This window comes from Neopsephotus bourkii, unplaced genomic scaffold, assembly GCF_033783945.1.
Source record: "Neopsephotus bourkii isolate Nb327-2 ecotype Australia unplaced genomic scaffold, CSIRO-AGI_Nbou_v1 NB_107, whole genome shotgun sequence".
Classification (NCBI taxonomy): Eukaryota; Metazoa; Chordata; class Aves; order Psittaciformes; family Psittacidae; genus Neopsephotus; species Neopsephotus bourkii.
This window is the reverse complement of record NW_026900624.1, coordinates 17,022,754-17,042,096: the sequence shown is the minus strand read 5'-3', so window position 1 is coordinate 17,042,096 and position 19,343 is coordinate 17,022,754. Positions and strand designations below refer to the sequence as shown.

Sequence of the window (19,343 nt, the reverse complement as noted above, 5' to 3'; positions counted from 1 at the left end):
CTTACTCCCACTGCAGGCAGAAGAAGGGCCTGGTGATAGCTGTATCCCTGACCTTTCTTTTCTGCCTCGTTGGGGTCATGGGGGAAGGGAGAAGAAACCATTACAGGTTAACACTGCCCCCAAAACTACAGACTGAGCAGAACTGATTACAAGACCATACAGCAGAGAAGCACAGGGAGGGAAGAGGTGGGGAGAGGAACAGCACTCCATCCCCCCATGCCTGTCATTCCCCTTTTCCGGTCTAATTCTGTGCCCCAGCCATTAGTCGTTCCTGCTTGGATGGTTGCCATGCTGGAAGACCACTGGGCCTGCTCCACGTGGTAGCTGGAGAGGTCTCTACTGTGCCTAAGCATCACCTACACCATTTACCTGTCTTGATTTTGCTGCATTGTCCCAACACGGAGGGATGGCTGTCAGCAGTGGTGTGACTTCCCTTCATCTTCCTGCACATACACACATTAACAGACACAAACATGTGCACACACACCCCTTCTTCTGGGTTGGACTGCCAGTCAGTCCTATAAATACTTCTGGGCTCAAGGCAAAATGATGCTTTGACTGTGGGGGAGCAGGCTGACAGTGAAGGAGGCTGAGGCAGTGGGATCAGGACCTGGCTTAGGATTGTTACCATCAGCATCCCTACAAGGAAGGAACCCCATGGATCTTCACAGATTTAGATCTTGGGGACCACCCCTCTGGTTTTCATACACCAGTCCCTGCCTACTGCTATTCCTCACTTGCAGAAGATGAAGTCATGTCTCCTGTGGCATAGAAGCCAGCTCTCACAGCTGCTGACAGGCTGGTTTCCTGCGGGCAGCATGGAAATCCCTCCCAGAGAAGCTCCTACATCCTCATCCTTCTCCCAGGGCCTCCCAGAAAACTGGAGCTTCTCAGGAATACCTCAAAAAGGAAATAGCCACTTAGGAAAGGCCAACACAGAACAGGCCCTCACCCCCATCCTGATAGGGGTGAACAACTGTCAAGATTTGGGGTGTGCAGTTCATGCAGAGGAGGACCACTGTGATGCACAAAGATGCACTCAGCAGGCAGCACCCCTGCCTGACAAGAAAACTTCGGGGGAGATGGTGCCAAGATTGTGCTTTGTTGGGCTGCTCAGAAATGGGATGATGTGAAGAGGGCAGCAGGCTCATTCCCAGCTCAGTGGCACATCTTCTATCCAAGGGACAGAGGTTGGGACCTAGCAAGTGAAACTTGGTTTTTGCCAAGGTGTGAAAGGATCCCTAAGAAAAGCTCGTCATGGCTAAATGTGAGGAGGTGGAAGATTTAGGAGGTGATATGTTGCTCTGACTCTCATGAGACCCTCTAAATATTCAAAAAGACACTGTCATCCAGAGGCTGCTATGCTCTTCTATCCCAGTACACACAGCATGGCTGCACAATCAAAGGGAGTTTCTTTAGAAGCCATCCCTCTTGAGCTATTCCCGGGTCCCATGCTCACATCCCTTATGTTTCCTGTTCTCCTGCCTCAATCCTAGGCTATTTCCTACCCATGCCAGAATGTCCATGGCTTATTCAAGAGGAAGCCAGTTGGGTGCAAGTCAGCTGGGAAGAGCTGCAGAAGGTTCATGTAGAACTTGTTCTGCTGAGTTCCTCTCCATGTGCCTTCCTCATAGTAAGGGAGATATGAACAGAGAGTATCAAACCTACAAGGTAGCAGTAGTTTTGCCTCAGCACAGGTGTGTATGGTGAGGACAACTTCTGACCTGTGACACTCATGAAAAGATGGGAATCCTTTACACCTCTGAGAGACCAGACTTTCCTGCCTTTTCCTCCACCACTCCTTAAGGACCTGGCTTGCCATACCAAAGAACACATTCATACCCTGCCACCAACTGGCAGAAAACTGTCTCTGAGAAGTCTGGAGAATGCCCATCACTCCCAAAATGCTGGTGTTCATCAGCAACAACATGGTTTGGGGAGAAGGGAAGGAGGAAGAGCAGCAAGGGCACAGAGTGCGTTGTATGGCAGGTCCTACCTCCCTTGGTCCTTCACACCTCCTCTCCTTTGTTTGAGGAGGATGGAGGTTTGCAAATTATCTAGACAGAAAGGGTGAGCCTAAGGACCCTTAAGCAGAGAAGGGTAAGGAAGGGCAAAGGAAAAGAAGTGAGAGAATGTCTTCCAACAAATCCCATCTATCTTGGAAGGGGACAGGAGAGAAAGAAAAGACTCCACTGCCAAAGGAAATGAGGGAAAAATTAGTGATGGAAGATTTGGAAAAGCAAGTGTATCAGGAAGGCAGAGAAGCTTTCTAAACCAAATCCCTTCCTCCCACACAAAAGAAAAACCATCCCTCAATAGGAACAGAAAGAGCAATAGTTCACAGCTGAGTTTCATGCCCAGTGAGTGTCCATCCCTGCCCTTCCATTGCCACCACTGCCACCCCATCCTGGGCCATTCCCACCCACCCGCACTCCAGTGTTGTTACCACAGTGTCAGAGCAGGACGCTCTTCCCAACCATCGCAAGCAGAACAATGGTCCCCGTAACACAGTAGAGACAATTCGGCTTGTGTGTGTGTCTGTGTGAGTCAGTGTGTGTGAGAGTTTTCTGCTGCTATTGTAAACTTTAAGAAACAATTTTGTCAGTTTTGTATTTTCAGGAGTATTTTGTTGGTGGTTTATTTTTCACAGTCAAGTGGCTTTTTTTTTTTTTTTTTCTGGTTGTTTGGGGGTGGGGGTCTTGTTTTGTATCGTTTCCTTGGAAAGAGCAAGGGAGAGTCACAGCTTCTGCTGAGCAGAGACTCCTTTCCAGTAATCCAGGATGTCATGCAGATCCTCATCCTTGGCAAACTGAACTTTCTTCCGCAGGGCATGCCCAGCTGCCATGTAAACCTCCTCCCTGTGGTGCTTCTTGTAAGGCCGGAATCGCTCCCAGATCTTGTGGGTGCTCTCTGATGAGTACTCAGGGCTGGAGGAGTAGCCTGAGAAGTAGTGTCTGGGGGAGAGCTGGGAGTACGTGGAGTCTCGCTTGGACCGGGAGAGTGGCTTGAGGAATGACACCCTCTGGCTCAAGGTGTCAGCACTTTCCTCATAGTACAGGGCCGGGAAGGAGTGACGGTGCTCACTGCAATGGTAAGAAGGCTTGACCTCCAAGTGGTGGATGGCGCCTGGGGACACCAAGGGAAGACGATCCAAAGGGCTGTTGAGTGGACTGCCCTTCTCAATGTATTTGGAGTCAGACTTGCTGAGTGGTGGGTGGTCAGGCACATCCAAGCTGAAGACCTTGGCGCTCTTGATGGAGCCACTAGAGGAGACGCTGCAGGTCTTTCTGGCCACGGCAGCATCAGCACTGAGCTGGCGCTGCAAAGGGTGGTGGGAGCTTTCCTTGTAGGGTGGGGAAAGAAAGCTAGGCCGCTCTAGCCCACCCGAGGAACTGGCTGGGATGGACTGGCACTCAAAGGCCATGTCTGAGTCAACACCAGTTCCACCACCCAGGAAGGAGGCTGTGTCCAACTTGAGGGCATCAATGCAGTTGTTGATGATCTGGTTGACCTTGTCTACCTCCTTTGCTATAGTAGAGATCTCAGCAGCTGAGCCTTGCCCATTATCAAGCTCCCTCAGGTCCTCATCCCGCTGTGTTCTCTCCAGCCCATCCCCACCACCAGTCCTCACCTCAATGTAGTTACCTTTAGTGGTGACTTTAGGAGTCTCCATCCCAGTGTCTATTGACTTTGATGGGGGCAACTTCTCCCCAATCATGGAAGGGATGGAAGACATCCGTGAGACAGGGATGACTGGTGGCTCACCCAGCTTCTGGGAAGGATGGACCATGGTACTAGTATCAATATCTGATCCATAACGCATTTCCAGAATGGTCTTTTTGACATTGAGGGATTTCTGTTTCTCCTCCTGCATCCTCCGCTTCCGCAGGCAGTAGTACACCACCCCCAGGACAATGACCATCCCAAAAAGGCAACCCAGGGTGGTCATAATATAGTGGGTGGTGGTGGAAGTACTCGAAATAGGGTCCTCCCTGCCTTTACTTCGGGTTGCAAAGGTCAGGCAAGTGTGGTTGTAGCGCCTGTTGTTGCGGATGGAGGCCACACAGAAAGTATAATCAGTGTGGGCCTTCAACTTGTTGACAGTGACATATTCCTTCTTGCTCTTCAGTGTTGCTATGTCAGAAACGTAGCTGTTGTTGTATTGGACCAGCACATACATCTTACTGTAGGGCATGGGGATGGTTACCATCAAGATAGCTGAGGTGATGGTGACATCATGGAGCTTGATGCTGGGACTGAAGGAGGAGTCAGTGGTGGAGGAAGCTGGAGGCTTGACTGAGAGGAAGTCCCCAGGGCTGATGGCTGAGCCCTCATCCAGGTCTCGCTGGGAGTCAGGGGTATAAGGGGTGGGGTTGACCCTGGAGAGGGAGGGAATGGTGCCACCTCTGCACATGGACTGGAAGATGGTGATGGCGTTGCGGTTGTGGTGAGGCCTAGGCACCAGGAGCGGGTACCCAGCAAACTCCCGTGGACTCTCACACTGGAGCCGGTCATAGTTCTTGGTGACATTGTTGAAGACCGCCAGCCAGTTAAGAAAGCTGTAGAGGCTACAGTCGCAGTTGAAGGGGTTGCCAGCCAGCTCGCACACCATCAAATTGCTCAAGCTGGTGAAAGTGTTCCCCTCCAGTCGGCTCAGACGGTTAGATGACAGGTCAATGCTAATCAAGCTGGGGCACTCAGAGAAGGCAGTAGGGGTGACTAGCTCAATAAGGTTGTGCTGCACAAAGAGGAACTGGAGACGCGCCATGCCCCGCAACATACCTTCTGTCAGGTTGGTGAGTTTATTGTAGCCCAGCTGCAAGACCTGGAGGTTCGACTGGCCCATGAAAGCCCCATCCTCAATGTAAGAGATCTCATTCTTAGTCAGGTTCAGATCAGTCAGGTTGCCGAAGCGGTTGAGGGATGAGTACAGCACCACTTTGAGCTTATTCTCGTTCAGACGCAAGTCGTGCACCGTGCTGTTGATGTGCTGGGGGATGGTCTCATATGGGGGCTGGTTCTGGCTGCAGATGGCCAGCCACACATAACCTTTGTCCCCCTCAATCAGCCAGCAATCACCTCGCACAGTGCCAGGGGAAAACAAGCAGAGCAGGGCAGCTGCCCACAACCCCAGGCACATCATGGTCTGCAGTGGTGCCCTCATCAGGGTGGGGAAAAAAAACCCACAACAGAAAACAACCCCAAATGTCAGGATCACAGCAAAAGGAAACTAAGGGGCTGGGGGAAGAGAAAGGGGCAGTAACTGGGCTTTAGCAATTGAAGGGCATGAGCACCCCAGTCTTTGTGTGTGTTGTCACCATTGTTTCTTCTTGCCCTCTCGGTCAAGCCAGGAGCATGGAGCAGGGAGAACACATGCAATCTGCTTCCAGCACACGCAAGAGCTGTGACCGTGAATAATTGGTCTGAAAGGGAACTACCTTGTGCTTTTCCAAACAAAAATTCAGACCGAGGGTAACGAATCTTCCTTGATGCTCATGAATGACTTGCCCACTTTTTCCACTTTTCTCCCTCCCACCCACCCCCCCACCCACACCGAACCCACCCCAAAATCAACCCAAGCCCTCCCCCCTCTAGTCTTCCCTCGCCCCTCCACGGTGTGATTCGGAAGTACAACGCAGGGTTGCCTCCTCTGTCGCTCACGCTCCCTCAGTTCTTTCTCCTTCTCTTCCTTCTTCCCCAGGTTCACTTCTGAGAAGCTTCAGAGCTTCTGATCAAACATGTTGAAAACATAAATACAGAGAGGAAAAGAGCAAGTGCACACGAGAGAGATCCATCTGTCACTGGAATCTGGAAAAGAAAGCACACAGGAGACAAGAAGAGGCATCAGTTGGAGGGGTCTTTGAGATAAGAGCATAGACAGCAAGGTTTCATGAGAAGAGGGAGATGGGGAAAAGACAGCATTATGGGGGATGCAGGCAAGAGAGGAATGATACTGCCTGCTATGCTGATAAACCTTCGAGAAGGGAACCTTCATGACATATAATCTCGTATCAAGGGTATGCAGAAAAGCACTGGGACTGCTTCAAGTAACGTGATCAAAGCTAGGGACCTGCAGGAAGGCAGCAGTGTTGGGGAAGAAAGGGAAGGGAAAGAGGAAGAGGGATGGAGAACATAAGTCTGTTATTTCAGGGGCTCAAAACTCCTAGGGTAAACAAAGGCAAGCCCCAAGCACAAGCCAAAGCTGCAGATTTCCAGCCGCCTGAAAATGATGTACATGGAATGCATGAAGCAGAGAAAATTTGGACAAGCCTTCCCTCCTGGAAAAAAAAAAAAAAAAAAAAAAAAGAACAAAACACTTTTTTGTTTGTTTCTATCCTTCCTTGATGCAAAAGGGATAAATAATTCAAGCCACGTGTAACCATTTGCGCTATAAAAATTGTTCCTGCCTCTTGGTGCATGGATAAGGCTCCTGAGGTGAGCCAGCCCAGCTTCAGCACGCTGGGGGGCAGGGTGTAGGCATTGTGTCAAACACCAGCCTCTCAGACAGCAATGCCAGCAGTCCTCAGCTGGAGCACATCATCCACCTACCCCTACCAAAGAGAGATGCTGAGATGCTCTGCTTGCACCTTTGTACTTTGCCACCTCTCCTTAGGGCTGTGAACACTGCCCCTTTGAGGGAAAGGACACCTAGTAGGAATGCTTCAGTGCGTTCCTGGGCTCAGGGCAAGCTCCTGTTTCTGGCTGGGAAGGGTAGCCTGGAGCACCCTTCCCTCCAACTACAGCTTCAAGCCTTCTCCCACTGTGCTGAGACACAAGCCCGGCAGGGGTGTCCTCAGGCAGCACAGAGGAAATGAGTTCATACGGCACATAAAACATGTGGGCACTGCACTCTCATTTATTTAATTATTTTTGTAGGAAAACCAATAAAAAACAGAAAAGGATTCTTAGTTAATGAAAAACTAAGGTGTCTTCTTTCCCCTTTTATTGTGGGGGGAGGCTGCTCGCTAAAGACACTGACAAAGCTCTTTCTGAAAAAGCTGAACCAATTTCTAGCACAGAGACACAAAGGGCAGAAATAAAATGAAGGAAGATAAATGGAACAGGAGTGAACCCTTGAGAAACAAGGCTTAGGGCTGTGGAGAAATCTGAGCTGATTTGGGTCTGTGGAATTACCAGGCCAGCTGGATTAAAGGATCACAGATAGTGTCACAGAGAAACACTTAAATATTTAATAATCCAAAAAGTAAAGCCAAGATGGAAAAAGGGAGGGGGAGAAGAGCTAGACCAATAGAAAAGACAGAGAGAAAGCCTCTGTTCCCCACAGCTCATCATCTGAGGCCACCAAACTCGTGTCACTTACGGTTGTCATACAATGGCCTCCAGCTGCTGCCTCAGTTTTGCATCAGCCAGCAGTGCAGCAGAAAGCAGAGGCTTTTACAGTCTGTTGCTTTGTTTCTCAGCCTTATAATCCAAAGAGAAATAGCTTCCTGACATTGTCTCTCCAGATGCATCAGATAGGAGGCACATCTGGCTCTCCACAGGTTGGAACCCACATGCCTCTGATACTCCTCAATACCAGTCCCACCTTTTCCAGAGGTGACTCCATGCACAGATACAGCCAACCCACCATACCACCTCTGCCCCTAAAATCTTAGCTAACGGTTTAGCCAGCATCCATCTCTGAGCATTTTGCTTTAGCCTGTCTGTCTCACCTTGACAAATACAATACACAATACCCAGCTCCATACAGGAACATCGCAGCCCCCTTGCCTTGACCCCCTCTGGCAGAGCAGACTGCTCCAAAAGCTGTGCTGAATTCGTCATTGCCAGCTGTAGCTTGTTCATGGCGCACAGGGAGAAAATCTGAGGACAGGACCGCATTCCTCTGCAGCAGCCCCAGCAATCGCTGAGAGCCACCCAATCCCACTCAGGGAGCTGCACTCAGGGAGCACAAAGAGGGCTTGCAAGGGAAGATGTCCTAGGAGACTGGAGAGGAAGGAGGTGTCTGCGTTAGGGGCTGGGTGGAATGAAGGTGGTGTTTATCCTTGCTATGTATCAAAATCAAAGGGACTATGTAGAGAAGACCTGCTCCCTCTGTACCTTCCACCTTGGCTGTGCAACCTTGCCTCAGCCACAGGCCAAAGGAAGGGCCAAGCCATTCCGCAAGCCAAACTCATTGGTCTCATCAGTCCCCAGGGTAGCAATGAACTCCAGCCCAGAGGAGAACCAAGGAAGGGGGACACAAGAGCATGTGTAGAGAGCCTGGTTTGGAGGGGTTCTGTGGTTACAGGCAAGAGGAACAGTTTGGACATGGGATCTGTTTTATAGGGCAACTGAAAGGTCCCCCCTCATGAACCGGGCCTACCTTCTGTAGGGTTCCGACAGTCTTCAGTGTAGGCCAAGACAGCACTTAGAACATGCCCTTGGCTCCTGGCCATCCTCACGAATGCAAAAGCATCAAGTAACAGTAGTGGCATTGTGCCCATGAATGGCTGTACCCTCCTTGGCTGGCACAAAGTCAACCCATCAGCTCCGAGCTCCCAACAATTTCCCTCTGGTTTATTCCCTGCTAACGGATGCGTCAATGTTATTGGCATTTCTTTGCACCAGAGAGTTTGGAGAAGAGCAGGAGGCCACAGGAATGGTTCTCTTTTTCAGAGGAAATATGGAGGGAGAAGACACCAAGATCTGAGTCAGGAGCTGGATGTTCTGATAGCCACATGCAACCCTTTGGCTTGGGGATCAGGGTGGCACAGAGGGTGACACAGTACAGTCACTAGTTAGATGGCAAGGTATGAGGGCAGCTTAAAATACAACCACTTGAAAGTATGGATAGACTTGATACAAGGGACAGAGACAAGCTGTGGGCTGAGGAGGTGGAAAGGCTATGACTGAGAAAGGATACAAGGTCCAGAGAACACGGTGTAAAAAAGCAACCAGAAAAGACTCATATAGCAGCAATTTGGCCCTAAAATTCTGACCTTGTCAACCTTGTCCTCCTGGGGCCCAGTTCACTGGGAAATACAGCACTTAATTCTACCATTTCTTAAACGGTGCTAAGAGCCTCCCATTAGAAATGCATGCATTAAAACCTGCCAAACACTCTTGGCTCCTCTGGGGACACCCCGAAACCAGGCCAAAGCTCCTGCTGCTTTCTTAGGCTTTGTGCTGCAGCTGGGCATCAGCCCTCTTTGAAGCTCAGCGTGCTGCCTGCTCCTGGCAGGCCTGAGGGCACAAACACCATCTCCAAGGGGCTCTGCCTCCCAGGATTTCCCACCTCCCAGAAAAGAGATCTTTCTCAGGAGTGCGCGGTACTGGGGGCTGATGCCTTATTGAAGGGCCTCTCCACATCTGCTGGATAGTTTCTACAATATACACTGGTCTTATGCATCACTGCAGCTACTTCAAATCACCACCCGGAGATGGTTCTTGCTTTTGTCCCTGGCTATAGTGAAAGGACAGTGCCATGGAAGAGCTCACAGCATGGCTGTGGCACTTAAAAAACAGCAGCCCCTTCCCTCTCAGCCCCACTGCTTCCAGGGATGCTCCTATTTGTCCCAGGAGCAACCATCAAGCCATGCAGCAAAGAATTCGTGGCTGTGCCCAGAAATGCTCCAGAAGGCCTGAGATGTCTGGGACAAAGAGGAAGCCTGATGACCTGTGGATTTGTGTCATGGAAGACATGAGAGAAAGAGAGAGTCTTACACTGCAGCTTCTCTGATGTCCACCAAAGGTTGAACTCACACAGCACTCTCTCCTCTAATGGGGCTCTGTGAAGGTTTCTCTCTCATTTTCTCTCTTCTCTAATTTATTCCCCTATTTTCATGAAACACAATCCAATCCCAGCATCTCTGAAATCCACCCCAGTGTTACAATTGTTTGAAATTGGTCCTGTAGCTTCAAAAACCTAGAGGTCAGAAGAGCTGACTTAGGCAGAAACATAAGAAAGGGGGAAAAGCTGTAAGGCCACCTTAAAAGTCATGCAACAAAAGGTGTTTTCATTTAATTAGCCAGACAAAGCCTTCATCCCTTACAGGGGTTAAACTGGTACCAATGCGTCCTGCTGAAGGGTGGCCACTCAGCCTTACAGGCTCTGTGAGTTTTAGCAGAGGGCTGTCACAAGACAGAGCTCATGGTTCAACTCCGGACAGGTTCATTTTGCCATATACAAATCCACAGTGCCTGCTGGGAGAAAAATCATCCCTCTGAAAGCCAGGCTGGCCCTCCCATGAGTGGGAGGAAGCTTACAGATCCCAAACTCCAGCTGTCCCTGACACAAGGAAGCCCAAAGCACTAGGATCCTAGCAGGACACACTGCGGTGAGGGAGCCCACAAACCCACAAAGGATCTTAGGTACTTCTCACAGGAGCTGCAAGGATGCTCACAGGGCTCCAATTCCAGCCAGCAACTATGGGCCCCTGCGCAGAGGAAGGGCAGAGGGCTGAAATACAGGCGGTAGGCCCATCCCAAGGGTATGCTGCTCTGCAGCCCTGCCCTTTGGCCAGTTCAGGGGATGGGAAGCATTCAGGTATTAACCTGAAGTTACCATCTGCCACATACGTGCACATGTATGTGCTCAAGCAAATGCACAACCATTGACTTCAAACCTATCCTGGGCCAAACAGCTTAAAGATTAACCATGAAAAAACCCAACACGGTGCTGAATATAAAAGCCCTGCTCTCCCACTGCGCCTCCACAGCAGTGATTAGATGCTTAATTTGTTAGGCAGCAAGAAAGAGAGAATGGGAAAGCTCAGGGGAGAAAAATGAAGCTGCTCAGAAGCATGAAAGGAGAGAGAGAGCTTTAGAAGCGTAAATCTTATTTTAGAGTGATAAATACTGGCAGAAAGGTCTTCATATGCCAGTGGTTCCCTGGCAGGCCGGAGAGCCTCTTTTGTTTTCCAAAGTGAAATTTTATATTAATATGATTATTGAAGATTAAGGGTGATTTACATCTAGCCAGCTTCACTCAGATGGCTCATGGCAGCATCCCACAGGAGTGTGTGCATGGGGGTAGGCTTGGGGAACAGCCTTCTCCAGGTAAAATAGGATACCAAGAGATTACAGGTTCCATAAAAAATACTATCAGCAATAAAGCCACCTTCACCAGTCTCCCTCCAGGGGAGAGGGGCACCTGGGAAACATTGCTCCCCTTGGTGTCATCCCATGACACCGGACATGAGGCAGTGGAAAGGCTTAGAAATAGCTCCTGTTGGCGATGGAGTGGGACTGTGGGCTCTGTGAGTCTGTAGGGACCTGCCATAGGGAGCACAACAGCAAGACTGGCTCTGCCTGTGCACATGGATAGGTATGCATGTGTGTGAGTCATGGGAGAGAAAGGGGTGGCAGTTCTGACTCTGGGGGTGTGAGGTGGAGGGGGAGTATGTGTGGAGGAGTTGCTATAGGAGGATGTAGGGGGCTGGGTGTGGATGTGGGTTAATCGCTTTGTGAAGCAGAGAATGAGCGCTGGCTCCTGTAGAGGGTCTGAATTGCCATGGGGAACCAGGCAAGGTGCTGATTGTGAGTGAAGCGTGTGTGTGCATTTGTGTTTGCATGAAGCAGTCACTGTGGGAGTGAGGAGCCATAGGGAGTTGGGTGGGAGCGCGGGCTGCAGGTAGGCGTGCGTGGATCACGGGAGACAACCATGGCTGTGCGAGTGTGTGTATGGGAAAAGGGCTGTAGGAAAGGGGTGGGAGCATTCCTGGATGTGTCCCTCAACAAGAATCACAGCAGAGAGCAGGGTCTGAGGGCTGGCTCTATGCATGTCCCTGTGGGAAGGAGTTGCTGCTGGGGACACGGGATGACCTGTGCTCTGCATGACTGCGCATGTGAGCTTCTGCAGGTAACAGGCCAAGAGGGAGGGACTGCTTTAGGAAAACAAGGATGCAGAGCCAGGATGCACTGGCTCTGTCTGTGTGCAGGGCAATGTCCAGCATGAGGCCAGGAGAAATTCTTGCGCGGTATGTGATGTTACTGCAAAGACCCCCATCCTGCAAGGGTCACCATGATGCCTCTGCTGTCCTGTGCTGGCCTTGCCGCCCTGTTTCCCACAACAGCAGCTCCTGGCTTTCACTGAGCTGGCTGTGAACAACTGCTCCACAAGCAATTTGAGAGATGCCCTCACTCAAACAAAGCATACCTCCAGATGCTAAATGTACCTCCAGTAATCAAGTGGTACCAGTTTGGAGTGCCCCCAAACATGGTATGTTGCAGGTAGAGCAGCAAAGGGACATGAAGGGGGTTAGTCCTTACACTACAGCTCACTACTGTCTCTTGCTGGAGGGACTCAGAATCATATAGGTCCTGGGCTGGCACTATCCTCACGGTGCACTGGCAGCCAGTTATGCTGTGGAGGATACCTCCAGGCCTGCAAACTCCTGCAGGGCGCAAATATTGGCATTCCAGTAGCTTCAGTGTGCTCTTGACTTCCAGTACAGCTCCAGACCGAAAACTCCAGAGGTCAAGCCAATGACAGGAAAGGACTGCCCTTGCATGGTCTTCCCAGACAGGGCATCTCTGACAGTCACATGCTCTTATCCCAAGTCATTAGTCTGCAAGATGGGGCAGTCCCTGTGCTCAGCCTTCCGCCAAATGGACAGTCAACCAGAAGCAAAAGCTTTTGTAGATGGTGGTTCAAATGCAGCAGACGCAGTCCTGGTCTGGTGTAGGGCAAAAGCAGAGGAAAGGTGTAAGGGGACATGAAGAAGCTCCTTCAGGTAACCCAAGAGTGAAATGCTGTGGCAGCACAGGCTAATGGGGACACTTCAGCCCCTCAAAGCTCTCCCTCCGGTCAATGCGTGCCTGGATTCACGAAGAGGAGTAGCCCCATGCATTATGTTTCCATATGGCTGTTACACCTTCACTCCATCCTCCATTCCCAAGCACTGGCACAGCTCAGCCCCGCTGGGGAGGGACCCTCCTCCCAGCCAGCTCGCCTACCTATACTTCAGGCTAAGATCTGACATGCATTTTGACACAGCTGTGCCTCCCCTCTCTTTTCCCCACTACCTTGCCTTGTTTAGAGCCTGTTTTCTTCTTCCATTGCCAAAACACAATGACTGTTATAATTAACAGATTATCTCAGTGCGACAGCTGCAGTCCTTTGAAAATTAGGTTGAATAACAGGATCCTGCCGTATGGTAATTTCTTTTCAACTCTCAAATATTTTCTCTCCCTCACTCTCATTTCTACCTCATTTCTTCTTCTCTTTCTTCTTTTCTCTCTCCCGTATCCTATATTTCACCAGCTCCCTGACTGCGTGAGTGATACCTTTGGGGTGAGACAGTCTGAAGGGCTCTTTCTCCCTTCATCAGCTGTTTTCATTCCTCTTCTTTTACTACCACACCTCACAGAGAGGCGGTGTTTTTAAGTTGGATCATAAGCATGTCCGGAAAAAATATGCCCACCAGAGGCCATGGTCAGGGGCTCAATAGCTCAGAAATGCTGCTTAGGTAATTGCATGGGAAGGGGAGTAACCGGGATGCAGTAACCTGAACACTACCTGCAACTTTCCCACGGGGAGCTGAATGCAGCGTTGTGGCTGAGTGGTTAGTATTGAGCTAACCAGGAGCTCTACCTACCCACCTACCCGCCCGCCTTCTTGCTGACTCAGCATCTGCCCCTGACTCACCACTTGCTCACTGAATGGGGACTGGCAGTACTTATACGGCATCCTTCCCTCTCACTAAGGCAGTAGCTCTACCACTTACCACCCCCTCTCCCCATTATCCACCTACATCTGTCTCTCTACCGACTCAATCAACCCAAGCCAGCCAAAAAAGCAGCTTGCTGGAAATTCAGGGTTTCAAAACCAAAATAAGAACTGGTGCTGCTCCCAGCTGGACCCAGATTATGGGCTCTGGAAATCTCCTCCTCCAGGACCGGAGATTCTCTGGCCCCTGCTGCAAACTGGATTGATCCATTCAACAAAGTGGCAGCACTTCTTTGCCTCTGCTTGGGCAGACATGCTAATGCACAGTGTTTCAGGCTGCGAAGATGATCAGCCAGAGATGCAGGACAGGTCTGCTGGTATGGCGCCCTGGATTTGACAACTGAAAGGTTTCAAGTTCAACATGTTCTGGGCTCAAGAAATCTGCAGCTTTGTCATCGACTGCACCAAGAGCATTAGTTAATTATTCTCGATGCCTCACCTGAACTCCTGCAAAATGCCTCGATCCTGCGCTGCTCACTTCAAGCATGTCTGTAATCTATACAGCATTGTCTTTTATAATTAAACACTGCTTTTTCCTTTCAAAAAACAAAGCAGTATTCCTCCACACCACTCATCCATCGCAGCCTAACCCACCTCTGCAGAAGCCAGCACCAGCTGAGTCCTGGGATTCCTCCTGCCTCCTCATCACAGCCATTTCCTCTCCTCCCATGGAGTTCCACCTCATTTATTTCCTTAATCCCGACTCAGTAGAACAGAAACACTTTGTCACCATTATTCTGCCAAAAGCCAAGTAGAGTCTTTTAACAAACACTCATCTGTTCCATTGTGTTTCAGCAGTCTCCAGTAATGCTCCTCCTCCTTGTCCATGATCTCTCTCTTTTCATTCTTTGCTACCCTCACCCTGCATTCTCCCTTTGCTTTCACTCCAGGCCTCATGTTGGCTCGAGGCACTTATAGCGCATCTCCTCATTCATTCACTGTCACTTACCCAAATGTTACCTTCAGTTATTAATTCTCCTTTTTTTCTAGTAGCATCCCTCCTCTGGGTGCTCTGTACAGTCCTACTTACGTATCCAATAATAGTATTTTCCCAATGAGTGAGTCATATACCCCTTTGCTGACATTTAGAATTCTCCTTGTTCTTTGAAATACGTTTATTCATTCCCCCTCTCTACAGTTATATACGTCTACTCATGATGTTGCATTTCCTGCAGCAGCCGTGCAGCAAACAGATCACCCATGCAAATAACAAAATAATTGTCTCTGCTGGTACCTTGTCATTCTCCATTTTAATTATGTAGGACAAAGCTAATTCAAGCTATGAAGCAATCAGAAATAGAGGACAACTTAATTTAAAAAGCACCCTACCCTTTCCTTTGTTCTTGCTCAGTCCAGATTTCAATCTTTTTTTTTTTCCCCTACCTATTTACTGCTCTGCCTCTTTCAATGCTGTTAGTAGCAGAGGCTGTGATGGATATTGGGCCTCTGGTTTCCTAGGTGCTGCAAATACCTTCAGTGAGAAACAGACTTTGCTCCAGACTGTTTCCAAACTGAAGGGACAAAACAAAAGGAGTACCACTCAGCTAATAGGGGCAAGTAAATGTCTTACCCACTAACACAGGTAATATACACTCCATGACCAGAGAGTGATACCACATCCCCCTAAATATGTCTCCAGGTAGCCCTAGCAAGTAGTTCATCTGGCAGTCCCTCCTCAGTCCTCACCATAGCCCTTATTCCTTCCCACACACTGTTCTTTGCTTCTCTTCTAGTCCTTAGTCACCCTTGCATATGCCTTATTTTATTTATTCCTTACTACTCTTCTTAATCTGCACAGGCCAAACCCTAAATTCTGTAGTCACCCTGACTCACTTCCTACCCAGGAAAAGCAACAATACAAATCAGTGGGAAAGCCTATGATGTCAGTCTGGACAGAAACTGATACTGCACGAGGACTCCTGCATAATTATTTCTTGTTCTCTTCTCATTCATTCAGGTCTCCATTTATCAACATACTGAAGTATGCACCCAACTGTAAACCTATGCAAGTGCCATTCAGCTTCTCAACTGCTTTATTCTGCAACATCTGTGTTGATGGTTCCCACATCTTCCAAACACAACAGATTCTCCTTCTGTGCTTTCTCTTTGTAACCCACCCACCAACATCTTTAATCTTGCTTTGAGAAATATAACTTTTCCTTTTTTTTTTCCCCTTGCTTGTTTGGATTTTCTTATTTTCAGAGCTGCCTGGAGACTCCAACTTGTAATTTCACCTCCCTTTTCCTGAGATCACGATGCTGAATAAAACACCAACTTCTCCCTCTGCTCTCCCGTATTCTGAAATACCGAATTGGACCATTGAGGAGAAAAGCTATTGGCTGGGACTGCTGTCTCTGATATTGAAACAGAGCTGGCAGTAATATTTACAAGCTGCTTTGAAAGCTCCAGGGATGGCTTGTGGCCAAAAATGATGATATCTACTCCTCTTTTTTTTAATGATGTCTTCCTATGACTCAGTCTGGTCCATAAGTCAAAATGAGATTTTTTTTTAACCATCTTCCCTTTAAGCAATGAGAACAAGAGCCTAAGAACAGAATGCCATAGCATCACAGACAGGATGGGTTACGTCACGAACAATGCAACTTGGGGTGTCCTTGGTGGTTTTAAAAGAAGCAGAACAAAAGGCATATGTCCTCTTTACAGAGAAATGAGTCTTGGCAGAGCTAAACCGGCAATTGCCTGAGTTTTCTAAACTTAGTTCGATCTGTAAGCAAAGAAAGAAACATGCAGGAAGTGGGGACACCATGACCTAGAGGGGCTCATGACTACCTGGGCTCAGCAAGGAGCTACCACGCCCTTTATTGTCCACCATTGTATGGAGGCAGAGCCTTGAATAGAGGGGATGGTGTAGTGGGAACTGTGGCAGCTGTTTCCAAGTGGGACTGAGGCGAACCAATGCGGGCTGTCCACATACAACTGTCCTTTGCCTCCAGCTATACAGTCTGCAGCAACAAACAGACATTCAAATGGTTGATAAATGAGCAGTTCAGCCGGAGACCACTTAATTTGCTCCTTGCCTCCTTTGCCTGCCAGTGGCAGGGAGAAAATGCACGTTTGGAAATTGGCAGTGGTGCATACAGCATTACCAAGCCGGAGTTATGCTGACTGCTGTAGATAAAAAAAAAAGGAGAAGAGAGGAGAAGAAGGGTGCCGGGAGCAGGAGAGAGTCAGGCAAGGAAAACAGGAGAGAAATGAGATGGTTTTGTACCCAAGACTAGATAGCATGGTGATGGGGACATTGAGAATATGATAGATAGGCACGAAAGGAAGGCAAACAGACAGAGGCAGGCACAGAGAAAGAGACAGAGGCGAAGGAGGGAGGGAGAAGGAAGACAGAGAACCAGAATTAATTTAGGAGGAATATACTGAAAACATAATCTTCTCAACGGAGAGAAAATAGAGAGAGAGAGAGAGAATTAAACAAACAGTGACAGGAAACTGGGAAAGAATAACTTTTTTTTTTATGAGCTTGTTAACATTTGTGAAGTTAAGTAACCCTAAATTTATGCCATTAATTTGCATGCATTACATTTTTTTTTCTCTGCTGCCAGTTTATAGTCTCTGTGAAACCTTTAAAAAGTGGCTTTTTTTCCTCCTTTTCACTTCACTTGTGTTAATTAAGGCTTGTGATATATGTATATTTTTACACTGCTGCTGTGCTTTAGCATTTAATCATCAAATGGCCCTTTTTGTCTTTGCTCTGTGTTGCTCTTGCCTCTTCTTCTTCTGTCCACACAAACATAAGGAGACCTGGGGGTCCCCCCCATCCACAATGATCTGTAAGCATGCCTGGAGCCAACCATCTTCCTGTGAAATAAGGTGTCTTTCACAACAGAGTGATGTGGGGAGGATTTTCAGCTGCTGAAGAGTTAACAACTCAAATCCATTCAGGCAATCACATCGCCATGCTGAAGCACACTGTATTTACACATTCGAAATCACTGGGGAGCCTTAAAATCGGATTCTCAGGGGAAATCCAAAGCCAAAGAACACAGTGAGATTCCTAATGAAGGCAGTGGTGGCCAGAGCTGGGGGAGGCACAAGTGATGGATATGCTATAATCGCCTGCTGGCAGGAAAGGGGATGCAGGTCATCCTCTAGGGCTTTAGTAGCACCTAGAAATATCCAAACTAGGATACACATAGAAAGAGCTGCTGTAGAAAATGCAAGTCCTGCTTCTCCCCTGTTCCCAGGGGACTGTCCCACAGATGTTCCAGGGAGAGCCATCCCTCCTGTCCTCCTAAGGACTCTCCTTCCTGGGCAGGCAGATCTCTCTCCTAAGCACGTCACTGACTTTGGAAGTGCCCAAGGCCAACACAAAGCATAGCTGGTAGAGCCTTTTTGGCAGCTGTCCCAGCGAGCATATTTCTGAGCTCAGCTGGACAGGAGTCTTGGTCCTAAATGTGCTTTGATTGCTTTGCTCCTCTCTAAAGGCTCTGTATCTCCCAGCTGTAAACAGAGTTTGCTGAAGCAAGAAGTAGGTTGCTAAGTCTGGTTTGGATGCTGTTTGGTCTTTAGTGGAGCTGACGGAACTTGTCTTGTTAAAAGCCAGCTGAGCTGAGACCATGAACACTGAACATTGATTCAGACTTAAACACCTGCCATGGGAGACATCACAACCAGGGCAGGGAATAAGGATGATTGCTGGTCACAGAAAAGATGGCATTCCTTCATGCCTTATGGAGGAGCTTTGTGATCTCCTTGGGGATCTGACAGGCTTATGACAGGTCTCTGTAGGGTCTCTGCTGAACTGAAGTTGGGAAGGAGGGTACAGGAGACAGACCAGGCTTTCCACACTGTCACTATTATTTTGCCATATGGGGGTGTTGAGCACCAGAGAGGATATTCTGATTTACTCCCTGGCTTACTGTTGCTGTGGCAACGGGAGAAATACAGGCCAAACCAGGCTGCATCTGCAATGTGGTGGTAATAGGGAGTTTGGGTTCCCATGTGTGTTTGTTTGTTTGTTCAGCTGTTTGCAGGAGCCACATGGTAAAAAAGCACTGTCGCGATGAAAAGGGAATAGGGCCCAAATTGTACCCAGACAAATACGCCCTCCTCTCATGCACCAGCAAAACAGTCATGCATGCAGTGATATTCACAGCAAACAGCCTAAGGAACACTAGCACATACAGGTCGTCTCTTCCTATCACACATATGCCTCTGGAGCTGGCATTTCCCTAGCTATTCTCCCACTGTCCAAGCAACTGGACTTCTTGTTGTATAGGTATGAAGACCCCATACACCAGGTACTTTCTAGTAGGGCTCTCAAGTGCAACAAAGAGTCTGGGCCCCACCAGCTTGTGTCAGCACAAGAATCTCCTTTGCTATCAGGTCCACACACCCCAGTTGCCATGATGCTGAAGGATCACAAACTGCCCATTGGCTGCTGAGCAAATACTCCCCCCTGAAAACATTCCTCCAGCACATCATAGTGACTAGCTCTTACCTCCCAAGGTGATCAACAAAACAGACTCATCCTCATCCCAACAGCCATATCCCCAGCTGGGAGAGATGGCCTCCATTCCCAACATCAGAGTGAGCCCTCAGGTCACATACATTGGCCTGTTGCAGATGCCCACCTCCAGCTGTGACACCACCTATCTTCTGCCAGCATGATTCCCACCCCAGAAAACAAGCTGTAAAGTGG

General features: G+C 48.9%; 1 protein-coding gene and 1 long non-coding RNA gene across 2 annotated transcripts in view; both read right to left on the bottom strand.

The window, feature by feature from the left end:
• Positions 1–2,201: 2,201 nt before the first annotated feature.
• ELFN2 (extracellular leucine rich repeat and fibronectin type III domain containing 2) lies at positions 2,202–5,521 on the bottom strand. Its single transcript, XM_061364297.1, has one exon. It carries the CDS (start codon positions 5,162–5,164, stop codon positions 2,738–2,740), a length of 2,427 nt encoding a protein of 808 aa, XP_061220281.1. The 5' UTR covers positions 5,165–5,521; the 3' UTR covers positions 2,202–2,737.
• A 71-nt stretch (positions 5,522–5,592) lies between these two features.
• LOC133218352 (uncharacterized) overlaps positions 5,593–19,343 on the bottom strand; it is a 48,332-nt gene continuing 34,581 nt past the window's right edge. The window contains exon 3 of the long non-coding RNA XR_009727108.1: positions 5,593–5,808. This is a non-coding gene — a long non-coding RNA (uncharacterized LOC133218352). The remainder of the gene's footprint in view (positions 5,809–19,343) is intronic.

What these genes read in the sequence shown, in the direction of transcription:
- ELFN2 (XM_061364297.1), bottom strand. Translation starts at nt 5,164, where the DNA reads ATGAGGGCACCACTGCAGACCATGATGTGCCTGGGGTTGTGGGCAGCT.